General features: G+C 50.1%; 1 protein-coding gene across 1 annotated transcript in view; it reads right to left on the bottom strand.

The window, feature by feature from the left end:
• Positions 1-24,828, bottom strand: part of LOC127461445 (fibrillin-2-like) — a 108,843-nt gene extending 84,015 nt beyond the window's left edge. Inside the window, exons 1-5 of the mRNA XM_051769264.1 lie at positions 24,662-24,828; positions 11,549-11,631; positions 10,662-10,760; positions 6,163-6,258; positions 2,935-3,030 (exon numbers count right to left, since the gene is read on the bottom strand). Of these exons, the coding sequence (XP_051625224.1) occupies positions 2,935-3,030; positions 6,163-6,258; positions 10,662-10,760; positions 11,549-11,631; positions 24,662-24,828 (541 nt within the window). The remainder of the gene's footprint in view (positions 1-2,934; positions 3,031-6,162; positions 6,259-10,661; positions 10,761-11,548; positions 11,632-24,661) is intronic.
• Between the last annotated feature and the right edge of the window lie 2,294 nt (positions 24,829-27,122).

Here is a 27,122-nt window from a genome sequence, read left to right as displayed (position 1 = left end):
CAAAAGCAGGAGACTGGAACAATGAAAGGTTCCTTCAGCAAACGTGGTGTGTGGAGGCTTTTAAAGAACTTTCCCTTCTCTGCAGCCAATAAAATGTGAGGCTCCAACCACAGCAGAGGCCTTTTATGGGGCACCTGCACCGGGAGGTTCAGGAGATACTTTTCCAAACCAGGGAATGTTGCACAAGCCCGTGGAGCTGTGTGTGTTTAAGCAGGGCTGGCCGATGCCTGGGCTACCAGAAACCAACTGTTATTCCCATCTCACCCCCTAAATCACCTGGCCAAGGAGCCCCAGCACGGAAAAAAAAACATTGGAGGCAAGAACAGCCCAAATCCTTGGCCATGGAGTTAAAACAGGACGAGCCCAAGCTCGGGGGGAAGGCGAGAGGCCAGAGAACCGGAGCGTTTCCAGGGAGCTTTGATCTTCGTTCGGGGAGTTTGCACGGCGGTGTTTCGGTTTCATTTCTGAGCCGTGCCACCCTGGGCCTCGCCAAAAATCATATCAGAGACGTCCAACAGGAAAGGAAAGGGAGAGATTTTGTGTCTCGGCCAAACCCTGGATTGACAGGGAGCTGAACAGGAGCCAGAGTGTGCCCAGGTGGCCAAGAGGGCCAATGGATCCTGGCCTGGCTCAGGAACAGGGTGGCCAACAGGGCCAAGGAAGTGATTCTTGCCCTGGACTCAGCACTGGTGAGGCCACCCCTGGAGTGCTGTGTCCAGTTCTGGGCCCTCAGCTCAGGAAGGACATGGAGGGGCTGGAGCAGGTCCAGAGGAGAGCAACGAGGCTGGGGAAGGGACTGGAGCACAAGTGCTGTGAGGAGAGGCTGAGGGAGCTGGGGGGGCTCAACCTGGAGAAGAGGAGGCTCAGGGGAGACCTCCTCACTCTCTGCAACTCCCTGACAGGAGGGGGGAGCCAGGGGGGGTTGGTCTCTTTTCCCAGGCAACCATCAGCAAGACAAGAGGGCTGGGTCTGGAGCTGTGCCAGGGGAGGGTTAGGTTGGATATCAGGAAGAATTTCTTTCCAGAGAGGGTGCTCAGCCATTGGAATGGGCTGCCCAGGGAAGGGGTGGATTCTCCATCCCTGGAGGTTTTTAAGAAGAGACTGGATGTGGCATCAGTGCCATGGGCTGGGAACCACAGCGGGGTTGGATCAAGGCTTGGATTGATGATCTCAGAGGTCCCTTCCAACCCAGCTGGTTCTAAGATTCTGTGATTCAAGTGTTTTTGTACCCACGGTGCCCAAACATGAACATGATCCAGCCCCTCAGCAAAGCCACGCATCCCTACGAGGGCAAACTGTGCTTCCCACTGGAGCTGCTTCCCACTGGAGCAGCTTCCCACTGGCACCAAACCACGGGAGCTTTACAACGAACCAGAGCTGGCTCGTGCTCCCCTCCGTGGCGTTTTTAACTAAAATAAGGTTCTTTCATGGAAAAACTCGATGTTCTGGTCACGGCTTTCAAACTTTTTCGAGTAAACGTGGTCCTGAGCCATCAAAATAACTTTGCCAAGGTGTTGTTTCTCAGTACAAGAGTACTGGCTCTTGGCCTTTTATTAAATTCATGTTGACTTTTGGGGTTTGAGGTCCGCGGTCGTTTGAAAATTATCAGCTGTTGGTGTTGGTGATGTCATTAGTTTTCATTTTTGAGGGCTGACCTCCTTCACCCAAAAGCATCTGTCTCCAGAGGCACCCAAGACACGTCAAAATCAGGCAATAAATTGAGTCCTTATTGGATTCTCTGTAATAGGAGAGGCAGGAGGCTGCAGAAATGGTGCTGCTGAGGGGGGGAGCTCGGAGCTCTCCCAGGGAGCTGCCACTGCCTGCTGGAATTCCTGTGCCAGCTGGCCAAGCCTCACAGCAGCATTTTCCATGTGCTCCCGGACTCTGGGTGGTCCCTGACTCCTCCAACGTCCCTGCTCTGCCAGAGCTGCTCTGAGCCCTTCTTGGGGTGCCACAGCCTGTCAGGCTCACAATAAATCCTCAGGGAAAGATGGAGAAAGGGGTACAAGGTCTTATATCCCCCCCTTCCTCCTCCTTTCCTTGAGGTTTTGTCTTCCCAAGCCATCATTACAGGTGCTGATTCCCAGGAATCACTCCCTGGGATGGAGTGAATCAATTCCTTGTTTTCCTGGGCTCCCACACCCAGCTTTTGCTCTCCTTGTTGAAATGGGGACATCAGCCCCATCCATGTCCCTGCCTGACTTCCATCTGCCTTCTGCCCATCCCAAGGGAGATGGGGCTGAGAGAGATGTAGGATTGGGTGTTTGGCTGCCCAGTGGGGTCATCCCATCATAAAATCAGGGAATCTCAGACTGGTTTGGGTTGGGAGGGACTTTAAATCTCATCCAGTCCCACTCCCTGCCATGGGCAGGGACACATCCCACCATCCCAGCTTGCTCCAACCTGGCCTTGGACACTTCCAGGGAAGAGACATCCACAATTTCTCTGGGCAGCCTGTGCCAGGGCCTCACCCCCCCCCATAGCCAGGAATTCCTTCCCAATATCTAAACCTGATTTCCCCCCCTGGCACTTTTAAACATTTTGGTTTCTGGTCTTTCCCTCTCAGTGATCAGGAAGGGACCGACGGGCGTCCCCTTCTCTTCGGGAGGAGCTTCCTGGCATTTCTAAGCCTCTCCCAGGCCACCAAGACAAAAAAGAGGGACATGCCCAAGAGGAAAACACCCTTTTTGTCCTCAGCAACGATGGGAAAACACCCTTTTTGTCCTCAGCAACAAAACAAACTGCAGAGAGGAGAATCCAGAGACACCACAGGCAGCGGGGACTTCTCATCCCATAACCACGAAACACTTTGGACCCAAATTTATCATTTCAGGCTGGGCCATCCGAGCAAAAATTCCCATAAACGGAGCATCTTTAACACACAGACTTCACCACACACCTCCTGATGTTCTAATTTGATCTGATGTCCCTTACCTCTCTCGCACTGGGGGCCGGTGAATCCGTAGACACAGGCGCAGCGGTTGGGCCCGATGCACCTCCCGCCGTTCTGGCAGCCGTTCTCACAGACAGCTGGAGGGGGGGAAAAAAACAAGGAGAAATCCATGATTTTTTTTTTTTTTTGCTCCTGGTGAACCCACAGAGCTGAGGTTCAGCCACATCCGTGCTGCCAACACTTGCAGTGCCACCTCCACCCCATTCGCCCACCTGGAGCCTCCTCCGCGCTGGGAAAAGTCTGAGGGGTTTTGGTTTTTTGGTTGGTTTTGTTTTTTTTTTTCCTTGGAAAATTGCATCCTGCCCGTTTATGACGAGGCTATAAAACCCTCAGAGGATTTCCTGAGCTCTGGAATCTCGGTTTGTTGGGGTCAGCACCGGGATTTAAATGTCAGGGCCGGGGATGGATTGGTGGCGAACGAGGAAACGCAGACGGGAAAATGTTTAAGGAATGACAGTGTGTGGGAATGTGAGGAATGGGAGACGAGTCAGGAATTTAGTCCCACGTCCCCAGAGCAGGGAAGGAGCAGCCTGAGCAGCACGTGGACTTTTTAAATATTCATTGGCTTAAAATGGGACCTGCCAAAAACTGCGGTGGACGGTCCGGGAGTCAAAGGAGGAGGTTGGTGATTGGAATCCTGGAATTACGGAATATCCAGATTTGGAAGAGACCCACAAGGATCAGGGAGTCCAACTCCTGGCCCTGCACAGGACAAGCCTCAGTGGAGAGGAGGATCCAGAGACACCACAGGGAGCGGGGACTTCTCATCCCGTAACCACGAGACGCTTTGGACCCGATTTTGTCATTTCAGGCCGGGCCATCCGAGCAAAAATTCCCATAAACTGGGGAATTTATGGGAACCCTGAACACACAGACTTCAACACACATCTCCTGATGTCAATAATCCAACCTAATGCCTGTGCTTTGTGGCCAGCTCAGAGCCCAGGTAGAGCCTCATCTGGGACCCGAATCCATCCCGGAGCCGAGGCGGCCGGAATGTGCTCCTTTGGGATGCTGCCAGCGGGAGCCTCCGGCGTTCCCACCCTCCCGGCGATGTCCTGCCAGCATCTGAACCCTCTCCCAAGGACATTCCAGGTGGAGCCGGGAGCTGCACGTAACCCAGGGCTCCCTGCACGCTCCCTTCCAAGCCCGGGGGTTGCTGTTACTCAGATTTTTCCCAAGTTTTTGGCTGTTTGGGATGAAATTTTCCAGCTGGTGCCTCCGGCTCCGTTTGGACTTTTGGGAAAGTCGCGGCACCGATGGAGCAGTGGGAGCTGAGGGGAAGTTTAGGGGGAATGGGAGGGGGGTTTGTCCAGCTTTTAAAAGTCCTCCTTGGCTTCCCTGAGAACTTTGGGGGGTTCCCACATTGATTCCAGGGATTGGGAATTTGCCTGGAAAGTTCTGATTGATCAGAGATTCTCTCAGAGACATTGTTGGTGGTTGCTTGTTAAAAGAAATGCTTATTAAAATGTATTATTAAATAATATATAAATAATAATATATAATATTTAGTATATTTATTAATTATTTTATTAATTAATATATAAATTATTGATATATATTAATATATAAAATATATAATTAATGTATTTATTGCTATATTAATTTATTAATAATAATTAATGAGAAATAAATAGTGCAAATAATTATGTTATAAATAAATATAATTCGTGTTGTTTAATGTAATAAACAACTCTATTAAAAAGAATTTTATATTATATAAATAATAATATATAATATTTAGTGTATTTATTAATTAATATATATTTATTGATATATCAATTTATTAATAATAATTAATGATAATTAATGAGAAATAAATACTGCAAATAATTGTTATAAATAAATACAATTCAAGTGTTGATAAGTGTAATAAATAATTCTATTAGAAAGAATTTTATGTTATATAAATAATATTAATTCATCATTTTATAGTATAAATACATGGTTTAAAGTATAAGATTTATTATATTAATATATCATATTAATAATATTTATTATATTTATTATATTAATATATTATAATTAATATTATATTATTACATTATTGCAGTATTATTAAAGTAAACATCTGAATTATTTGGTTGTTTCCAGAGGAATTTTGACTAATATACATATATAATTATATTATATATTGTATAAACTTTTATATTTTTATACTTCCAGTGAATTTACATCTAATATATATTTATCTTGAAATTATATCTAGTATATTTACACTTACAGTGAATTCATATCAAATAAATAGAGATATATAGACAGATATATTTGTACTTGCTAAGGGGATAAGGATGAGATTCCAAAGGAGAGCTGACATCAAACAGCCCATTCCCAAAGAAAATGCTGTTTACAGAAGAATTTTAACCAATACATATATATTTATATTATATATACATTTGTATTTTTATACTTATAGCGAATTTCTATCTAATCTATATTTATAATGAATTTATCTCAAATATATATTTATAGCGAATTTAAAGCTAATATATATTTATAATGAAATGATATCCACTATATTTACACTTGTAGTGAATTTATATCATATATATAGGCAGGTATAAATCTATACTTGCTAAGGGGATAAGGATGAGATTCCAGAGGGGAGGAGAACATGGAGCTGCCATCCCACAACCCCTCAGTGAGTGCCAGGTGCCCTCTTCCCACAGAGATCCCTGGGTGCCCATGCCCTTCCCATGGCATTCCCAGATCCCTGGGTGCCCGTGCCCTCCGTGCCCTTCCCGTGGCATTCCTGGATCCCTGGGTACCCTTGCCCTCCCTGCCCTTCCCGCAGCATTCCTGGATCCCTGGGTGCTCGTGCCCTCCGTTCCCTTCCCATGGCATTCCCAGATCCCCGGGTGCCCGTGCCCTCTGTGCCCTTCCCGTGGCATTCCTGGATCCTTGGGTACCTGTGCCCTTCCCATGGCATTCCCAGATCCCTGGGTGCCCGTGCCCTCTGTGCCCTTCCCGCAGCATTCCCAGATCCCTGGCTGCCCATGCCCTCTGTGCCCTTCCCATGGCATTCCCAGATCCCTGGGTGCCCGTGCCCTCTGTACCCTTCCCGTGGCATTCCCAGATCCCTGGGTGCCCGTGCCCTCCCTGCCCTTCCCGCGGCATTCCCGTGCCCTTCCCACGGCATTCCCAGATCCCCGAGTGCCCGTGCCCTCCCTGCCCTTCCCGCGGCATTCCCGCGGCATTCCCGCACTCACGCTGCCCGCAGTAGGTGCCGGTGTATCCCTTCTGGCACAGACACGACTCCTCGGAGCAGCTCCCCCCGTTCATGCACCTCACGTTGCACGTTTGGACTGGGGGGGGAAGGAAGAGAAAACATCACCCAGGGATCCCACCCCTCCAAAATCCCAGGATACGAAGTGCTCCCGTGGGATGGACGGGCAAAGCTTCGCCGGCCCGGTGTAGAAAAGTCGGGTCAGAAGTTGCCGGTTCCGGTTAAACACACTGAGTAAAATCATGGAATATCTTGGGATATTCCCACAAGGATCACCCAGACCAGCTCCTGGCCCTGCCCAGGACACCCCAAATCCCCCCTGTCCATCAGAGTGTTATCCATGAGTTCTGGACATGTTCCCCAGGGTTTTCCTTCGTTCTTCTCCACCCCTGCCCCTCTTTATTTAAGGAGTTGGGGCTTCATTTGTCCCCTACAAACACAGAAACATCCACAGCAACAATGCAGCAGGATTTCTGTAGAATCCTGGAATATCCTGAGCGGGAAGGGACCCCCAGGGATCATCAGGACACCCCAACAATCCCCCCCTGTCCAAACCCTCCTGGAGCTCTGGCAGCCTTGGGGCCGTGCCCACTGCCCTGGGGAGCCTGGGCAGTGCCCACCCACCCTCTGGGGAGGAAGAACCTTTCCCTGAGATCCAACCTCAACCTCGTTCCACAGAAACCAAAGGCACCCACCCATTCCTTAAGGAATCCACCCCAATTAAACATCTCCAGCTTCATCCTTCCTCCAGGACATCCCACCACAGCCCAGGAGACTGTGAGTGAGGGCAGAATTCCTGACATCTCCTTTTCTTTGAGAACTCTCTCTCTTTGAAAAAATTTTTCTTTCAGATACTCCACTTTTCCAAGATCTCCATACCCTTTTTTTTATCATTATTTCACGTTACTGCTTCCCTTTAAACCCTTTTCACATCCTAAAATCTGCCTAACCTTTAACATTCCCCGTCTTAAAGCCTCGTGAGATGTTTGGGGGGATAGAATTTCTTTGGTGGAGGAAACTTTGAGGACATTTATCACCCTTTTACAGTTACTACATGGCCTTGTTGGTGACATTCCTTGGCTGCAAGAGGGTTTTTTTGACAGAAATCTGCAGAGAAAAGCACGTCCCATCTATTCTTCCATGTGAGAGTTCAGCTTTCACACCAGATTATGACCCACTGGATGTGACTAAGGCACTGTAGGAAAACAATAGCAATAAATAAGCTGGGAAGTTTTATCCTGCTGCACACACAAAGCCAGTGTTGGGCTTGAAGTGTTTCATCCTTGGAGGAGGAGAAGAAGAGCCCCAAAAAAATCGAGTTTTCCTGCTAAACACTGAGTTACAAACGGCCCTGGAACGACACATTCCTCCTTTTGTAATGTGACAACTCCGACTGCAAGTGCCTGAGGTTAGAGCAAGTCACGTGGAAGCTGTTTTTCACGTTAGAAAAAATGAAATATTAAAATAAAAAAGGCATGTAGAGAGCACAGCTCGTGTCTGCCAGGGAGAGGAGGGGCCGTGCCTTGGCAGCTCCGGGGGGCTGGAGAGGGGAAGCGTCTCCTCCGTGCATCCAACACCACTTCCAAGCAGGCAAGAGCTGCCTGTCCAAGAGGCAGCAGGACTCAGGAGTGTCCAACAGGGATAATGAGGCGGTTCAGAGGGGTTCTGGAAGGCTCAGGGATGGGAAGGCTCAGGGATGGGAAGGCTCGGGGGCTCCGCGTGCGCCGCGCGTTTAATCCCGGCGGCGCTGGGGTGGTTTGAATTAGTCACGATGTCTCCTCGTCTTCCTACTGCTCCCCCCGGGCCAGGGATCCGGCCAAATTGGGATGGAAGCTTAATCCTTAAGGAAAACTGAGCTGGAGGCTTCAAAGCACAGCCTGGGGTTGTCAGACACGAGGTCGGGCTCTCTGGGAAAAGGCCCCGATTCCGGCACATGCTTCCCCTTCCAGCCCTCACCTCCATCAGTCAGCCCTGGGAAAGCAATTAGAGCCAGAAATCTGGGAGGGCTGCCCAGAGACACAGGGAGCTGGGAAGTGTCTGTCTGTCAGAGCTGTCCATCTGTCAGGACTCTTCCTTACGCATCCCGAGCCTCGCATTCAACGCGGGGTGAGAGAAATTTGGGGCCTGGATATGAGAAGAGCCCTGATGCTCATCCAGAAACTTTCCAACTAACTGGCAAAGGCTGTTCCAGCTCCCATTTCTTTACCCCTGCCACGTTCCCAAAAGCCCTGAGGTCCCATCACTGATTTATCACAGACTCCCACAATGGGTTGGGTTGGAAGGGACCTTAAAGCCCCTCCAGTTCCACCCCCTGCCATGGGCAGGGACACCTCCCACTATCCCAGCTTGCTCCAAGCCCTGTCCAGCCTTGAGTTGTCCAAGGCTGGACCTGTTCAACCCTCCCTGCAGATCTGGAATGCAGAAGAACCATCTTTCAACCGGGAATTTCAAGGCCTGTCGTGCTTTTTCGGGATTTTCCAGGGCAGCAGAGAGCAAAGCTGTAGGAAGAGGAGAACGACAGTTCTCCCTGGTTAACTTTTCCCATGGCTGGATGGGGCTGGATTAGTTCTCCAACTGATTTTGAAGGCTCAGTGGCTGCAGCTGCTCTGCCAGAGGAGTTTGCAGGTAGGTTTTCTCTCTAAACAGCCACTTGCAAACGGCTCCCAAAACATCTTTGTTCCCCAGAATAGGAAACCCAGTTTTTTGGGATGACACAGCACAGGCAGAGCGGCTTTCCTTGCCTCTGGAATGCACAGCTCCTCTGCTTTACTCCCCCTGAAGAATTCCTGAGAAGTGCAGCCTCAAACATGCCCTCAATGAATCCCAGATTGGAGCCCCTGCAGAGGGACCCACCCAACCCCTTGGAAATCCACCCCAGGCTCCCAGGAATGCCCAAATATCCACACTGCTCACAGCATTCCTTGCATTCCTCCCTGATTGCTTCCACATGGAGACCCTCACTCCAGATTCCCCAACTTCTCTGGCTCCAGCACCTTCCCCTTCCCGGAGCTCTGGGCACCCACAGGCTCTGGAGCTTTCTTGGGGGGTATTTCCAGGGATCTCTGGGAGCAGATCCTGGGAATTTCCTCCTTCCAGTCACACCCTGACTGCGATTTTGAGGCTTTTTGGAGGGTGGGGGGCAGTTCTCTGACCTTCCATCAGATGCCTGCAAGTCACTTTATTAACAATATATTAACAATATATTAACAAGAGCTCGTCTCCAGCTGGGCAAAAATGGAAATAATTCACTTCTGGGTTGTCTCTTTCCATCAGAGACCTCAAAAGACTCGATAAAATCCCATTAATTTCTGGATTTTACACAAAATCACCCTTCTTAAAACACAGCTCTGGGGTTTTTTTGCTGGCAGGGGGTTCTTTGGCTGGGGTGGGGTCGAGGAGTGTTGTCACTTATGGATGGACTGAGTGTATAAATGACAGATATAAATGACAGATATAAATCACCTGGTGTTGTTGCCCACATTTAGGGATTTAGTGCAGGAAAAGCCTCATCCATGCGTTATCCTGGCTTTTTAGAAACACCTGGAGCCCTTTTGGGAAGAGCTTTTGGCCTTGTGCCACGTGAACAGGTCCCTGTCCCAGCCTAAAAGAAACCTTCTCCATGCCTGCAAAATCCCAACTGGGAACATCCCAAGTGGCAACTGGTGGCCAGCAACCCCTCATATGGGACTCCTGACTCATCTCCAGCCTCCAGCAGAACTCCCAGGTCCTTTTCCAGGGGGAAAAGGGCACAGAGGAGCAATAATTCCTTTCCATCAAAAAAAAACAACCCCGTGAACTCTTGGGATTTAGACTCCACCTGGAAAGTTTTCCATGCAGAGCCCTGTGCTGCAGGTTGGCGTTGGAAGCACCATGCAGGGATTCCCAGAGGGATTTGGGAATTGCTTCCTGCCTGCCTGCTTTGCAGAAATCCAAGCCAGCCTCTTCCTGGAATTTTCCAGGTGTTTGTCCCGGAGGTCTCAGAAAAAGCGGGAATGCTGCATTCCCAGCTCCAGCAGGAATTCCATCACTGCAGTTTGCTTTAAAACCCTGGGCAATCCCTGCCCATCCAAACCACAGCCTGGCAAAAACTTCATCATTTTTCCATTGGAAAAAAAAAAAACAATCAAAGATATTTCTTTGGTTCCCAAAAGCAGGGACTGATTTGATTCCACTTCAAAGAGCGGCCAGCGCTGGATGGGCTCCTTGGTTTGCTGCTCTGGGATGTGGTTCCTGAGCTGCATCCCAGAGGATTTTTCATCCCAGAGGAGCAGAATTCACCAGCAGGTGACGATTTCCCTCCAGGAATTCGGGGGAAATGAGGATCCCTGGGGAAAACAACCCCAAAACCCGGAATATTTTGGGTCAGGTTGGGAAGGGGCTGCCAAAACACCCCAATATTTGAGGTGCCCAGAGAAATGTCTTTTCTTTTTTAAGAGAGCACGACTGCTCAGAGGGAGGAGGGTCCCCAGGACCTTCTCTTACCTCCAGCTGAGCCACAGTTGGGAGAAAGTTGTCCATTGGAGCACGTGCACATGTTCGGCCGCGAACAAAACCCGTCACCGCAGGAATTCCTGCAGATTGCTGGAGGGGGAGAAGGAGGAAGAGGAGGAGGAGGAGGAAGAGGAGGAGGAGGAGGAGGAGGAGGAGGAGGAGGAGGAGGAGAAGGAGAAGGAGAAGGAGAAGGAGAAGGAGAAGGAGAAGGAGAAGGAGAAGGAGAAGGAGAAGGAGAAGGAGAAGGAGAAGGAGAAGGAGAAGGAGAAGGAGAAGGAGAAGGAGAAGGAGGAGGAGAAGGAGAAGGAGAAGGAGGAGGAGAAGGAGAAGGAGGAGGAGAAGGAGAAGGAGAAAAGAGAAGGGGAAGGAGAAAAGAGAAGGGGAAGGAGAAGGGGAAGGGAGAAGAGAAATATTAGTGGATTATACAGGGTTGAGAGCCCAAACAGCACAGAAAACTCCCAAAACAGAGGTGTGATTTATCCAAATCCTCATCCTGCCCTGGGTGGCCACTCAGAGATGCAAATTCCCGCTTGTGGACCCCTCTGCTGCCTTTGGATTTGCAGCATCAGCATCTCAGTGGGGTTCAAGGAGCTCAAACATTCCATCCAAACGAGCAGCTCCAAAATAACTTCACCAGGAGCCTCCTTGGAGGCTCATCTCCCAAAGCAGGCACCCAAACTGCCCGGCACAGGAGCACAGGGGCTGAAACGGGGCCGAAAATCCAATTTTATCCCGTTAAATGGGAGCAGTTGGAGCCGTCCCGGTTTAACCAGGACCGGGAGAGAAATCCCAGGAATCCCTGTGGGTTGGGAAACGTCCTGTCATCCCAAGTGTGAGCTGGGCCTCCCTTCCCAAAGCTCCCCAGGGTGGATACTCACGGACAATGCACTGGTTCCCTCCGGGCAGCGTTTTCCAGCCGGGACAGCAGTAGGAATGGAACCTGGAGCCGCAGACATTGGGCCTGAAAAGGAAAAATCAGGGTTTTCCTCTGGTTCTGGGCAGTGCCAGGGGGTAAATCCAGCTGTGGCACAGCTGCAGGACAGCAGGGAATGGCTCCTGCTGGGATATTTCCCTGGCAAACCCCGTTCCCTGTTAAATGGGATAAGTCGTGTTTAATTCCCACTGAATCTCAATAACTGCCTTGTGCCCTCGTGTGCAGAATGCTTTGGGTTAAAAACCTTTGCTTTGGGTTAAAAAACCTTTGCTTTGGGTTAAAAACTTAATTTTAAAAGCTCCAAAAGGGTTGGTTGATCTCTTTGGATTTTTTTATTTTAAATCCTGATTTATCCCTGATTGTCCAGAGCAACAAATAAATCTCATTTTCCAGGGAACAGCCTCCCTTTATTTATTTCCCTGTTATTTATTTCCCTGTTATTCTGCCACCAGCAAGGAACACGATTTGGTGCTTGGGTTGGGTTGGGGGGTGAAGGGTAAATTTGGATTTTAATCTCAATTTTTCCAAAAGCCTGGGCCTGAGGTTGGCACAAACTGGGAAGAAAAGTTCACTCTGAGCAGAGGAGGAATTTTAACTATACATAAATATTATTATTTATAATTTTAACTATATATAACTACATATAAAAATATAAAAATATTTATATTTTTAAACTTATAGTGAATTTATACATAATATATATTTATAATGAATTTATATCTATTTACACTTACAGTGAATTTATATCAAATACATGGAGACATATAGACAGATATATCCCTATATTTGCTAAGAAGAGTGGGATGAGATTCCAGAGCAGAGGAGAACACGGTGCTGCCACCAAACAGCCAAGAAAATGCTGTTTACAGAGGAATTTTAACTAATGTAAAAATATATCTATATTATATATAATTGATATTTTTATACTCATAGTGAATTTATATATAATCTATATTTATAATTAATTTATATCTAATATATTTGTGCTTATAGTGAAATTATATCTAATATATATTTATATATTAATATTAAATTATTAATAATATTAATATTAATATTAACTATATATTTATATGTGTATAAATATATATTTATATATTTACCTTTATAAATATATATTTATATATTTACCTATATAAATATATATTTATAGTGAATTTCTAATTTCAGGTCCTGCAGAATCTCATTTCAGCACAGGGATGGGACCAACCACCCAAAGAACATTAATTTTTAATATTAATCCACCAACAGTCCTCCAACCTTGGCCTCAGGATACCTCAAGCCTTGGTGGAGACTAAAGAATATTCCAGAGCCATTTTATCAGGCAAAAGACTCGGAGAGGTTTTAGTTTTGGGGGGGTTTTTTTGGCCAAAATCAGTGAAGGAAGAGGAATTTGGCATCGATCCCGTGGGTCAAGACAGAAGGAAGTTGAATGAAATCAATAACAAAGTGGAGTATTTTGAATTTTGGTGGCAGATTCCAGCTCTTTCCAAAAGAAATTCGGCCAAGGATTCCACCCAGCTCCGTGCAGGGATGCTGGGAGAGGTCCTGGGCACCCTTTTCCACGGAGGGTCAAACTCCAAAATCCCAATTTTTTTCTCCCAAACCGGCCTTTTTGGAAGCATATGCTAAAAATTAGCCCGAGTTTCAAAACAAACCACGGGGAGAATCCAGTTTGAATGGGCTGAGATTAATCTGGTGGCCCAGGAATGACCTGGAGGGAGAATGAAATGGGATTCCAGAGCAATAACTCAGCGAGGAGAATGGTGTTTTGGAAGGAAAATAAAACAATAAAAGAACATCTTCAGCAGATCTGGGACAAAAACGCTTTTTAAAATGAACACAGGGATTGTATTTCCAGGCTGGGAAATGCAAGCTGGAGTCCCATCACTGGGGATAAAAGGGATGATGTGGAATTATGGAATCCTGGAATGGTTTGGGTGGGAAGGGACCTTAAAGATCATCCAGTGCCACCCCCTGCCATGGGCAGGGACACCTCCCACCATCCCAGGGTGCTCCAACCTGGCCTTGGACGCTTCCAGGGCTGGGGCAGCCACAGCTTCTCTGGGAATTCCATCCCAGCCCCTCCCCACCCTCACAGCCAGGAATTCCTTCCCAATATCCCACCTAAATTCCCCCTTTTTCACTTTGAAGCCATTCCCTGTGTCCTGTCCCTCCATCCCTTGTCCCAAGTCCCTCTCCAGCTCTCCTGGAGCCCCTTTAGGCCCTCTCAGGTCTCCCTGGAGCCTTCCCTTCTCCAACCCAGCCTTGGACACTTCCAGGGGTGGGGATGGAACAATCAGTCCTAAATTAAAAAAACCAAGAGGGTTTTAGAACCCTCCTCACCCTCAGCTTTGCTTCCTTCCTACCAAGGGGGTTTTACCCAGAGTGGATGCATTCCAGGAGCATTTTTCCATGGTTGTGCTGCTGAGGTGGTGCCAATTCCCACAGGGATTTTCCTTTGGGTGTCAGAGCCCTGGAAATAAGAGCCCTCTACCCTAATCCAAGCAGGTCCTGGTTTAATCCCTGGAGCAACCAGTGAGAAGCTGAAAGAGTCCCATTTGTGCTGGTTCTTCCCAGCAGTGTTTTCTGGCAAAAGGACCCACTGCTGGTCCAGGCCCTGGTTCAACTTCTGCAAAACAGGACCTTGGATCATCCCTGAAAAGGCTGGAAGGGCTCAGCTGCTGGAGGGAACTTTTTAAATGCCAGAGAAGGACAGAGGGAAAAGCAGCTCTGGCCATGCCTGTCCTCTTTGCCCACTTTAAATGAACAATGGGACTGAGGAGATAAGCAGGGACAGAGCCAGCAGGAATTTCAATGATGGCACCAAACGCTGCCCTCTGGCAGTGCCTCCATCGGAGAGAGCTGGAAAATGCCAAGGAAAAAAAACCAACAAAACAACCACGGGAACAGAGCAGAGCTGAGGCCACGGGATGTGAAACGCTGCTGGCAAGAGGAGCCCTCCTCCCAAATCCACAGGGGCTGGGAGGCAGGAGGGAGGGCTGGGAGATGTTCCCTGCCCACAGGCTGGGGGTGCCAGCCCTCCCGTGGGCACAGGGCACGAGGGGCTGCTGGAAAAGGCTGGAAAAAACAACCTGGAGTGGTTGTTTATGGGCTGAGTGAGGAGCTGGAAAGGGCTCAGCCCTGCTGGTTATCTGTGTGACTCCAGCAGGACTGGGCTCATTGTGAAAGGTGGGACTTCCTGGGCTCTGCAGGCTCAGATTCCAGCCCAAAAAAATGGTCACAATCACCCCAAAGTCACCAAAAAGTGACCCTGAGCTTCCTGCTTGCCCGCGGCTTTTTGTCCCCAACACACACACACACCCCCACCAAGGCTTTGCCATGGGAGACAACTCCCAGCTGGAGTGAAGCCCCCAAATCCTCCCCAGAAAGCTCTGCCCAGTCACTAATTGGGGGAATAACCAATTTCCCAGGAGCATTTCCCTTCCCACAGCTAATGAACCCCCGGCTGCACGGGGTGGGAGTTTTCCAGACAGCAGGAGCAGCAGCCCAGGATTTGTCTCCCCTGTCACGGGCAATCAATGCACCTCAGTGGTCACCAGCCTTCCCAAAGTGCTATTTCCACTCCTTAAAAATTACAGGAAGGCAGGAATAAATGAAAATTGGTGGATTGCCAGGGCTGGGGGGGGGGGGAACTCTCAGAGATGTTCTGCTCCGCTCAGGGCTTTGCTGCCCTGGCTGCTCCTGCATCCTCCTTGTTCAACATATTAATTTGGGAAGAATTCATTGCTTTGGGACAATTTCCTGCTCTTCTCACCAGCTGGAGAGACCCTGAGATTCCCCGAGGTGTAAACCTGGAATTAGCTTTGCTTGCACGCTCAGAGGTGCAGCAAATGCTGGTCCCAACTCTGCCTGGAAAAGTTTGGGATGGATCATCTGCTCCCTGAGCAGATCACAGTCATCCTTCCTTTTCCTCCCTGCTACCACCTCAAACTTGGTCCTGTTGGGTGAAAACACGTCCCCTGGGCACGGGGAATCTCCTGGGCACCACTCTCCAAGGTGAAGATGCCAAGGAAGGACAGAGGGAAAAGCAACTCTGGCCATACCCGTCCTCTTTGCCCGCTTTTCCCTGTTCAACGGGAAAAAGGAGTCTGAGATAAATCCAACAGCACTGAGTGATGGTTCCCTGGGCCAGTTGGGGTCTCTTGGCGAGGGCAGAGATGCCACCACTTCACCTCCCTCTTGCAGGTTCCTCCCTGGATGAAAAGGAGCCCCAGTTCCAGTTTGGGTGCCCTCGGAAACTCAACGGTTCCGTTTTTTTTTGGGAACTGAGACTTGGTTAATAAAAGGATCGTTTGCTTTTCTTCCCCGGGCCCCAGATGGGAGTCAGGCAAGCGACCAAGCCCGAATTCCTCCTTCTCCAAGTGTTTCAAACAAAACACTCCCTCAAATCCCCCCTCCTGCCCTTGCCAAAGCACAACCGTGCGGGCGACGGCGAGGCCGGAGCTCAGGGAGCGGCAGCTTTCCCGGGATCCGGAGGGTTTCGGGATGAGAAATCGTGGACTGCTTCGGGTTGGAAGGGATCTTAAAACTCAACCAGTGGCCAGGGACATGTCCCACTAGACCAGGTTGCTCTAACCTGGCCTTGGACACTCCCAGGGATGGGGCAGCCACAGCTTCTCTGGGAAAACCTGTGCCAGGGCCTCCCCACCCTCACAGCCAGGAATTTCTTCCCAATATCCCACCTAAATTCCTCCTCTTTCACTTTGAAGCCATTCCCTGTGTCCTGTCCTTCTATCCCTTGTTTCAAATCCCTCTCCAGCTCTCCTGGAGCCCCTTTAGGCCCTGGAAGGGGTTTAAGCTCTCCCTGGACCCTTCCCTTCTCCAGCCTGGCCTTGGACACTTCCAGGGCTGGGGCAGCCACAGCTTCTCTGGGAATTCCATCCCAACCCCTCTCTACCCTCCCAGGGAGGAATTCCTTCCCAAAATCCCATCTAAATCTCTCCTTTTTTAGTTCAGAACCATTCCCCCTGGCCCTATCAATACCTGTTCAGGTAAAAAGTCGTTTTCCATGTTTATAAATGACCAAGAGATGAGAAACTTCTCGCCTGGACCTCAAAATATGTCGGAAAGATTCCGATCAGACCCTGGGCTGGATTAAGGGAAGTGTGGCCACAAAGTCCAGGGGAGCCATTTCTCCCTCTCCTGGGGATATTGGGGAGATTTTGGGATTGGAGAGGGGAATTTGGGGATTTTCGTGGCATTTTGATGGAATTTGGGGGGATTTTGGAGCCATTTCTGGCCGGTTTTGGGCCAAAAAATGGCATTTTTAAGGTCCAAAACGGGGATACTGGGGTGCAAATTCCCAGGTGTTTAAGGTCAAATCCATCACATCAAAAGGTCAAAGTCATCGGATTTGGGACCTTGGGAATTCTGGGGGTGATTTCGAGGTGGATTTGCCTGGATTTGGGTGTGGTTTGGGGGATTTTTAGTGCAGGTTGGGGCTGTTTTGCTGCGATTTCCAGGGAATTTTGTGGGAATCGGATGGAATTTTGTGGGTTTAGGAATTCTGGGGGTAATTTTGAGGGTGATCTGGGGTGGATTTGGCTGCACTTTGAGTGTATTTGGGGTGGGTTTTCCTGCAATTTTGGGCCGTTTTGCTGCAATTTTTGTGGCTTCTCGTGGGAGTTGGATGGAACTTTTGTGAAATTTGGGTGGATTTGGGAATTTGGGAATATCTGGGGGTGATTTTGAGGGTGATCTGGGGTGGATTTGCCTCCATTTTGGGCACATTTGGGGCGGTTTTTCCTGCAATTCATCACCAGATTTCAGCCACAGCCCTTCAGAGCCATCCCTGCCTTTCCAATCAGTGAAAACTCAGTAATTCCAGGCTAATAAGGATTTCTGATCCGATATTCCCAAAAGGAGGCCTGTCTGCCATCCATGGGAGAGCTACTTTAAGGAAGGGACAGAGAAATTTCTTCCTGGATTATTTGTGACCCCCATCCTTCAACCCTTCTCTTATTGTGAAATTCCTACCACCAGCCCAATAAAATGACTTAAACCCTGTGGTTTTTCCAAGGACAATGATCCCACCTCTCCAACCAAGCTGGACATTTTTTTTCCCCCCTATAATTCAAGATCCTCTTGGGTTTGGATCTTTTTTTTTTTTGCTGCTCTCACAACAAGGTATCAAGTCACCCCTTGGCCCCTCAGCCGAGGGGGGGGGACAATAATTAATGCCAAATGTGAGGGTGGCTTTTGGCAATTCATGTCCCCCCCCTTTTCCCAGAGGGATTTGGGATTGTGTGGTGGTGTGAGAACGGAGCTGAAACAATGCTGACTCTGGGATCCTTGGAATGTTGCACCCTCCCCAGAGGGGTCCCTCAAAGAGAGGCCGAGAGTTGGATTTTTGGGGGGGAATTCTCAGTTTTAGGAGCGCAGGGCTGTGGTCTCTGAGGGTTTTCTCCTCCACCTGTCAGTGCACACACATTGCTTGGGCAATTTGATGAGCTGTTTTGCAAAGGAAAAATTCCAGGAAAACCACTGGAAAACTCTGAGTGAGGCAACCCCTGCTCAGTGCAAGGATAACAACTCGAACCTGCGAATTCCTCCCAGTGGAACACCATCCTCCTGTTCCCAAAAGCAGCCTGGTACCACCCAGGAATAAGTGGAAATCCCTGATTCCTGATACCTCTCGGGAATAAGTGGAAATCCCGCTGATTTCAGCTGCTTCTGGGTCTAAAAATCAAGTTTTAAAGGTGCAGAGGTGCTGATTTTCCATGCCACGAGTAAAACTCCCACCCCAAGAACTCCCAACAGACATTTTGCAGGGTGGCAGTGAAAGGACAAAAGTGTTCAGAACTCAGCACACACAAAAAAAAAAAAAACATGGAATCCCCCAAAAGTTTAGGCTGGAAGGGAACTTAAGGCTCATCTCATTCCACAGGCAGGGACACCTCCCACTATCCCAGCTTGCTCCAAGCTGGCCTTAGACACTTCCAGGGATGGGGAAGCCACAGTTTCTCTGGGAAAACCTCCCCACTGAGAGATGGAATTCAATTTTTTAATGATTATTCTTCAATTTCATAAAAGAAACGAAGCAGAAGGGCCTTAAAAAGACTCTGTGTAGGGTTTGGCTTCCAGCTGCTTTGGTTGAGGCCAAGTTCAAGCCCAATAATCCTCACAATTTTCTGTGTTATATTTCTTTTAGCAAGGGGACCCCTAAAATCTCATTATACTCCTTTTCTCTGTCAGTAATAGTGGGGGTTTTTTTCCCCCCCTTGATCCAGATCTTCACACATCTTTATATGAGTGGTGGTAGGGAAAATCTGCCCTTAATTGTGCACCTTTAAATCCACACCCTTTAGACCAGCAAGGAGACACAGAGAGAGAAGACTTTCCTTTGAAAAAGACTAAAAATCCAACTGATTTCCAGGAACTGCTCAGCACTTCCATTTGGAAAGCAGCATCACCCACTCCTCCACCTTTTTTTTTTTTTTCCCCCCTCCCCTTAAACTCTGAAATAAATCAAAACTTCAAACACAGCCCTCAAAACTTCCAGACAAACCCATATAACCCCTTCACTCCTCTGCCAGATAATCCCTTCCCATGCCAATACTCTCCTTGATGTTTCCTGCCCGGGCCAGAAGTCCAAGATCAACCATTTCACGACATAAATCAAGACACAGGAGGAAAATTTAGGAAGAAAAGCCTCAGGTCAGGAATTTCCAGCAGCCTCCTGAGTTTGGTTCCTGCTGTTGTTTGTAGGATTTCATCTCTGGCTCTAAGGATAAACTTTATGTGTGTGGAGGGCATGGAATGTGCTCAGGGCATGGATCACAGTGACAGAAACTCCAGTGGCACCTTTAGTGGAGGAAATTTTGTGTATTTTGCCAATTAAACACTTTTTTTTAAAAGTATTTAAATTGCTGTAGTTAAAGGCTCTTTTGCACCAGTAATAAAATCGAGTGAAGAATTAATCTGGCTGCCTAAATTAAGTGAAGAACTGGGACATTCCAGCTTCTGCTGCCTCTTAGTTCAGAGAATCAACAGAATCACTGAGGCTGGAAAAGACCTTTGAGGCCCTCAACCCAAACATCACCATGTTCACCACCAATCCACCTCCCCAGCTGCCACATCCACACATCCCTGGGCACTTCCAGGGGTGGTGACTGCCCTGGGCACCCTGTGCCAGGGCTTCACAACCCTTTCTGTGGGGAAAAAAGAATCCCTCACGTCCAATATAAACCTCCCCTGGCACAGCTCGAGGCCGTTTCCTCTGCTCCTGCCTCCTTGTTTTCCCTGATCCCACCCGGCTCCATCCTCCTGGCAGGGACTTGTTCCTGCTCCAAACAGGATTGTTGAGTTTCAAGCAGGTTTTTCTACAGCTTGTAGGTCAAGATGTGAGGGGTTTTTTTAGGAGATAAAGGTGAATTTGGGCGTTTAAAGGGCTCCAAGGGATCGAGGAAATCGGATCCCACAGCTCCAACAACTCCCTCACGAGGGGCTCTGAGGGACAGGGGGGGTTGTTGGGGTGTCCTGGGCAGGGCCAGGTGTTGGACTGATGATCCCTGGGGGGTATTCCATGGATCCTGTGATTCCCAGGAGTGGCAAAGGCACAGAAGGGATTTGCTGATCCCCCCTCGGGGCCGATTCCTCGAACTCCAACACTGAGCTCGGACTTGGCAGAGGCAGAACCTGGACTGGGGAACTTCTGGCAGGGCTGGGGGTGTTTGGGGCACCAGCTCTTTTTAAAAGCTCACATTCCTGGTAAACCTTCACTGAGAGTCAAGGGAACTACAATTCCTGCTGGTCCAAAACAAAAACCCTCGTTGGGATTCCTGGGCTAAGATTCTGGTGGAACTGCAATGTCAGGGGTGGACTTGGTGGCAAACACTGCTGGAAATCACCTGTGGACACCTCAGGTGCCTTTCTCAGGTACATCCTCCATGTTAAACATCACCCCAAAGCCAGCTCTAGTTTAACTTGGTGCCCAGAATTCCCAGCTTTCCCTCTCCACTGCTCAGGGAGGGGATGGAGGGTTCACCCCCATCCCTCAGCTCCCGTTCTGCAGTTTTTAAAAGCACACATTCCTGGTAAACCTTCACTGAGAGTGAAGGGAATTACAATTCCATGGATCCAAAAAAACCCTCGTTGGGATTCCTGGGCTAAGATTCTGCAACATCAGGGGTGGACTTGGTGGCAAACACTGCTGGAAATCACCTGTGGACACCTCAGGTGCCTTTCTCAGGTACATCCTCCATGTTAAACATCACCCCAAAGCCAGCTCTAGTTTAACTTGGTGCCCAGAAATCCCAGTAGAATTCCCTCTCCACTGCTCAGGGAGGGGATGGAGGGTTCACCCCCATCCCTCAGCTCCTGTTCTGCAGTTCCTCCCCTCCCCATTCCCCAGGGACAAGCTGGAAAATCAGGAGAGCGTCCCAAAGTTGCAGTTTGGGAACTCCTCCTGTCCCCCCCTTTTCCCCACAGGGAATTCAGACACCTCAATCCCTTCCCATCAGCCAGAGCCAGGGAAGAGGCACAACAAACACCTCCCCAAAAACATCCTCTCTCCATCCATCTTCTCAATTGCAGTGGCCATTTCATAATTAATGGGCTTGACATAATTAGTTGTGTTTAAAGTCAGGCCATAGCTGAGCCTTTATTCTTCCCCTGAAAAAACAGGCAGCCAGGAACTTACAGGAAATCGTGGTGCCAGCACAAGAGCTCAGCTGGCTGCAGACTAATCATCTTTGCTTTCCCCCTTTGTTAAACACATTCCTGCTCTTGGAAGCCGTTCAATAGTTCATTAAACTAATAATCCCATTCAAATCCTGCCCTCATAAATGGATTTGTCAGGGCTGTTCCTTTCAGGAGACCAGTGATTTCAAATTGTCTCCCCTTTAATGAGCCCAAGGACAGATTAAAATCGTGGCTTTGGCCCTGATTTATTGCTTTTATTAATTGTTATTTGTGAAAGCATTGGTGGATAAGAGGCTTGTTTGTTTTGTGTTTAGGCCATGCTTTGCATTTGTTTCGTGCTTTTCCCCTTATTGGAGGGGGCTGGGATGGGAACTGAGCTCCCAAATAAATAGATTTTCCAGCAAAAACACACACAACCTCTTGGCCTGAACTCTCTTTTATCAACAATTCATCTACAACTGCCCTCGTGGTGCCCAAACATCAACAAGAGCTTGTCTTGGAGCTCCTGGAGAGCAGTTTCTTTACCATGAGCTTGTTGATATGAAATTTTGGGGTGTTTCCATGAGTATTAATTGATGGAAGACTTCACAGAAATCAACTTGCCACCGAAAGAGAAAAGATCTCCCGGGGCCACTTGGGTTCACTCAACTCTTTTCCTGGGAAATGCCCCATCCTGACACCTTAAAGCAGCAAAACCCAGGTCAGGGAGGATTCCAGAGAAGGTTGGAAACGACCTCTAAGATCACCAAGTCCAGTGTTGATGTCGACCCAACCACAATAAATTGTTTCGAGCCAGAGCACGAGGACAAGGGACCAGCCCAGTTTTGGGGATTCCACAGGAAAAATCACTGGGATTTTTGGCTCTGCAGGAGATGGCTCTCACTGGCTGCCAGACCCACCTGGTGACACCTGTAGGTGCTTCCTAAGCCCAGCAGAACATTATTTAAAACGCAGATTTCTCGTCACAAGTGGTGCTCCCCTGCCTGGGAAAACGGGGATTTTTTTAAAGAGAGTGATCTCTGAGGGGCTGGAAACCCTGAGATTTGGACACCAAACCATCAGGGAGCATGGGAAGTGCCTGGGGCAGGAGCTCCAGCCACTCCAAGCTTTGCCAGCTCCCCCCTGTGCTGCCCACCACGAATCCCTCCCTCGGAACAAGTCCTGCTCTCCCGAGGGGCAAGAAAACAATGAATCTTCAGTTGGCTTAAATTAGAGCTGCCCAGACTTCCTTACACAGACCTTGCACTTATCCCAGTGGTTGTTTTTTTTTTTTTTCTCTCTTTTCCTCCAGCAGTTGCTCCACGGGGCGTGAGGGAAGCAGGAGGGGAGGAGGAGGAGGAGGGAGGAGTGTGGTCCTCAGCTCCCTGCAGGGGACTGGGAGCCAGACAGGGCTGTGTGGCCACTGAGAACTTGCCCAACCAACCCCCTTGGTGTCATTTTTACTTAAATGTTGGTCCCTGCCTGATGCTTCAAAGTGCAGAAAGGGTTTTTTTTTTTTTGCAGAAGTCATTTCTGCCTTGGGAATCTGCCCCTTGGTTTTTTTAAAAGCGCCCTCGGGATTTGGACTCTTCAGACTCGACCAGAAATCAAAAAAAAAAAAGGGTTTAAGCTGGAAATAATTTTTGGAACCAGGGTCTGGCCACTGAAGTCACCGAGTGCCAGAAGACCACTGGGCAACAGTGACCTTTTGTTTTGGGTGCTGTGAGCAATGGAAACATTTCTTTCCTTGCTCTGCCCTTCCTTTTTCTTCACAGGGCTGCGTGAGACAACGTTATCCGAGCCCACAGCAGCTCCTTCCAGTCCTTCCCACCTCCACTGGGAGCTCAGGAATCAGCCACACACAGCCCAGGGTGAATCAGAGCCCCTGGATCTGGTAAAACCATCCTTTCCAAACAACAGCCTTCCCCCCCTTTAGTCACAGAACCGTGGGAGGGTCGGGGCTGAAGGGATCTCTGGAGACAATCAGGCCCAACACCCACAGCCATAAAGATTTTTGGGGATGATTTCTCTGAGGGATGAGGAGCAGCAAAAGCAACAGGGGAGAAAAAGGGTGTCCCTACCCTGGAAGGGAGCAAAGGGCTGTTGTTGGGGAGCTGGTTTGGAGAACCCCAAATCCCAGGAGGGCGACCGTCCGCCTTTCCCGAGTCCTGCGTGGCGGGAAGGGGAGGCCACGCGCGCCGGAATCCCGGGAGCAGATTCCCTGCGGCGGGGCCAGGGCTCTGAGCTCCGGCTCCAGCCCAAAACACGGCACATCTGAGCCTGTCTGGGCTCAAAGCTCAGCTCTCCAGGCCGTTCAAGCCACATTCCCGGCGAGAGCCGAGGCCTCTGGCACGGCCGGGGCCCCGCGCGTGGATCACGTTCCGCTCCGGCCCTGCCCACTGACACAGGAAAGCTTTCCAAGAACTGCAGCCAGACAGACTTAAAATAACCCAGAGTCCACACCGGGGCCAGGAACCATCTTGAGAGCAGGAAACACAGCCCAGCTCCGGCACAGGGAGCCTCTGGCCGAGCCTTGTCTCCCTCCTCAGGTGGAAAACGGGTTCTCGCGCCGATTTGTCCCACAGATGAGCCCACGAGGCACAACGAGGGGCTGAGGGGCACCTTCCCCTCAGAAACACTCCTGGCAAAGCAGCTCTCAGGGGCAGCAACCTCCCAGCACAGCCCAGAGCCACCGGCAGCAGAGCCAAAGGCAACTCCAGGGTCAAATCCCGAGGTGACAACATCCCTGCCAGCCATGTGGAAAACGCGGCCCCGGCCATGGCTGCACGGGGTTTAGGGGGGAAGGACCTTAAAGCCCATCCAGTGCCACCCCCTGCCATGGGCAGGGACACCTTCCACTAGCCCAGGGTGCTCCAACTTGGCCTTGGACACTTTCAGGGATGGGGCAGCCACAGTTTCTCTGGGAAATCCATCCCAGCCCTTCACCACCCTCTCAGCCAGGAATTCCTTCCCAATATCCCACCTAAATTTCCCCTCTTTCACTTTGAAGCCATTCCCTGTGTCCTGTCCCTCCATCCCTTGTCCCAAATCCCTCTCCAGCTCTCCTGGAGCCCCTTCAGGCCCTGGAAGGGGGTCTATGGTCTCCTTGGAACCTTTTCTTCTCCAACCTGTCCTTGGACACTTCCAGGGATGGGGCAACCCGTGCCAGGGATCTCCCCATCCTCCCAGGGAAGACAAACAAGGGGACCCCTCCCACCAACAGGTGGGTGTGGGGGGCTCTTCACAATCACTGCAGATGAACCTCGAGGTGCTGTGACCCCCAAAACAGAGTTCAATGCCCAGCTCTGCTCCCACAGGACCCTCCTTGGACATCCCTCCGGCCCAGCCGCGCGTGCTGAGCTCCCAACCCGACCCCTGCCGCGCAAAAACACCAGAGAACATCCAAACTCACCCTCGTAACGAGTCCTGGCCTCTCCTCCTCACCCTGCTGGGCGGCCTCTCCTCGTAGCCGGCGAATCTGTCCGTCTGCAGGTCCCCCTCGTACTGCGCCCGGGCGTGCCCCACGCACGCCACCGCCGTACATCCCAGCACCAGCCTGGCCAGCCACAAAACCCCCATGGTGGGTGAGGGCCCAGAGCCCCTCGAGTCCCCCGAAAGCTTCTTCCGGCCGCGAGGGCCTCCCCGCTGCGGATTTTCGGCGGCGGGTCCCCCCGAGCGCCGAGGTGCCGTCCGTGCCCTTCCCGGTCTAGGAGGGGAAAGATGGGAGAGAAAAAGAGAGAGGAGAGTGTTCTCAAGGGCTTTCTAACACCTTTATATCACCCCACTCTTCTATCACCCCACTCTTCTATCACCCCACACCCCTGCTGTGGGGTCACACAGTCCCACCCGCTTTGCCTCCCCACCACTGCAGTGCCAAATCCTTCTTTCCCAAGAGCTGGAGACCAAGAGGAGATGTCCAAGGGTCTCCCATCTATTTTCCCGCCCTCCTGGTGGAGAAAACAAGCCCACCAAGCAGGAGGAGAACTTCAGGAAAGAGCAGGTCCTATTTCTGGACCATCTTCCCAGCTCTGTTTGACTCCACTGCACTCCGGACAGGCCATGGAGTGGAGATTCACTTCCAGCTGCTGGAAAACAACCTCCTGGATCATTCCAGCTGCCTGAGGGGAATGGTCTGCTGGGAAACCATCAGAGGGACATGGACACCAGTGCACACCAGCAGGAAAAAGGATCCTGGTGGGCTGGAGTGAGATGGAAAACCATGAGCTGGGACCAAGGAATGAAGATGCCTCAAGCTAAGCCTGGATTCCACGGAGAGGGAAGGGACAGAGGAGAGGGTGGACGTGCTGGAGGGATGGAGAAGAGCTCCTGAGCTGGGACAGGCAGCTGAGAGGCACGAGGAGGAGGATGATACAGGTGCAAAGCCTCTGTGGAGAAGGGGAGTGGGCCAAGGGAGGCAGGAAGGAGACCCCTCACCCCTTGGGCTTGGGATGAGCACAGCTTGCCCAGCTCCAGAGCCTGGGAGATGGACACAGCTCCAGAGCCAGAGGCTGGCCCCAAACCACACCAGGGCAGGTCTTCACCCCCAGAGGTTTTTCTTTTGCCACGAGCAAAACCCTTCCCGGGAAAACAGGGACACGGCACGGGGGGCCCGTGGGCAGAGCAGGGGAGAAGGAGCCCAGGGTGGGCTTAACCTGAGAGCCATCCTGGGGCTGGGGGGCTCTGGGGTGAAGGAGAACAGCCCTGGGAAGGGGTGAAGACCCTGGCACAGCACTGACCCGCCCCCGGAGCCACGGGGACATTCAGTGACTGCCTGGGGTGGCCACTGTGACCTGGGGGGCGGGTGTGGGGAGCAGGGAGGGGGGCAACGAGAAAACCCAAGGAAAAAGCTCTGGAAAGTGGGTCACACTCCACACCCTGCACCCCCTTCTCCTCCCCCTCATCCCCATCACCCCCCCGATTCCCAAATTTCCCCCTGTGGAATTGGGGCTGGGGATCCCACCCCTTTTTCCTCCCGGCCAGCAGCAGGGTCAGGATCCATCTCTCACCTCGAGACCCTCCCCCCAAAAAAAAATCTGGTCGTTCAGGGAGGCAAATGCTGCTGGATCTCCCTTCTCCAGCCCGGAGTGGAAACAATTTGGAGCTGGAGAGGCCCCGGGAGCAGCTTCGGGGAGGGAAAAGGGCCCCCGAGTCCCCCCCTGCCTGTCCCCCCTGCTTTCCCACAGCAGCTTTCCCGTTCCAGCCCGGCCTCAAAGCAGGCAAAAAAAAACAAAAAAAGGGAAAAAAAAAAATCAGCCCAGACAAGACAGAAAATGTGTCTGAACCATTAAAAAAAAAAAAAAAAATTATTGAAAAAAAAAAGGGGGTTAAAAAAAAAAAAATTATTCGAAAATAATTAAAACCTCATTTCCCTCCCCTGCTTTTTTTCCCAGCTGGGAATGTGTCAGCTCGAGAGGGCAGGGATTTTTTTTTCTTTCTTTTTTTTTTTTTGCAGGCTCTAATATTTCAGTGAATGAGAAGGGAGAGTGGGAAGGGGGGGAAAGGCAGGGCTGGGAGACAAAGAAACTGCCCTTCCTGCGGAGCCCTGAGAGCTCTGACTTCGCCTGGCCGGGGTCGGGTTATCCCGGCGAGACAAAAGGGAGAGTTGTTCCCTCTCCCAGAGGTGCGGGACAGATGCGGGAAGAGGGGAGGGGAAAAAAAAAAAAAAAGGACAAAACAAACAAAACAAAAATAAAATAAAATTTAAAAAAAAAGTGGTGAAAAGCATAAATATAAAGTTTTGCCCCCGCAGAAATTTCAAGCGAAGAAAAAAAAGTCCAGCTGCTGCTTTTCCATTTCCTCTCCCGGAGAATCCTGAAGAAATAATGATCGATCCCCGAACCCTGAGAGCGCTCGCACAAGTCTTACTGAGAGAG

This window comes from Manacus candei, unplaced genomic scaffold, assembly GCF_025592945.1.
Source record: "Manacus candei isolate 608988 ecotype Guabito, Panama unplaced genomic scaffold, ASM2559294v1 h1tg000106l, whole genome shotgun sequence".
NCBI lineage: Eukaryota > Metazoa > Chordata > Aves > Passeriformes > Pipridae > Manacus > Manacus candei.
This window is presented reverse-complemented; position numbering and strand designations above follow the sequence as displayed.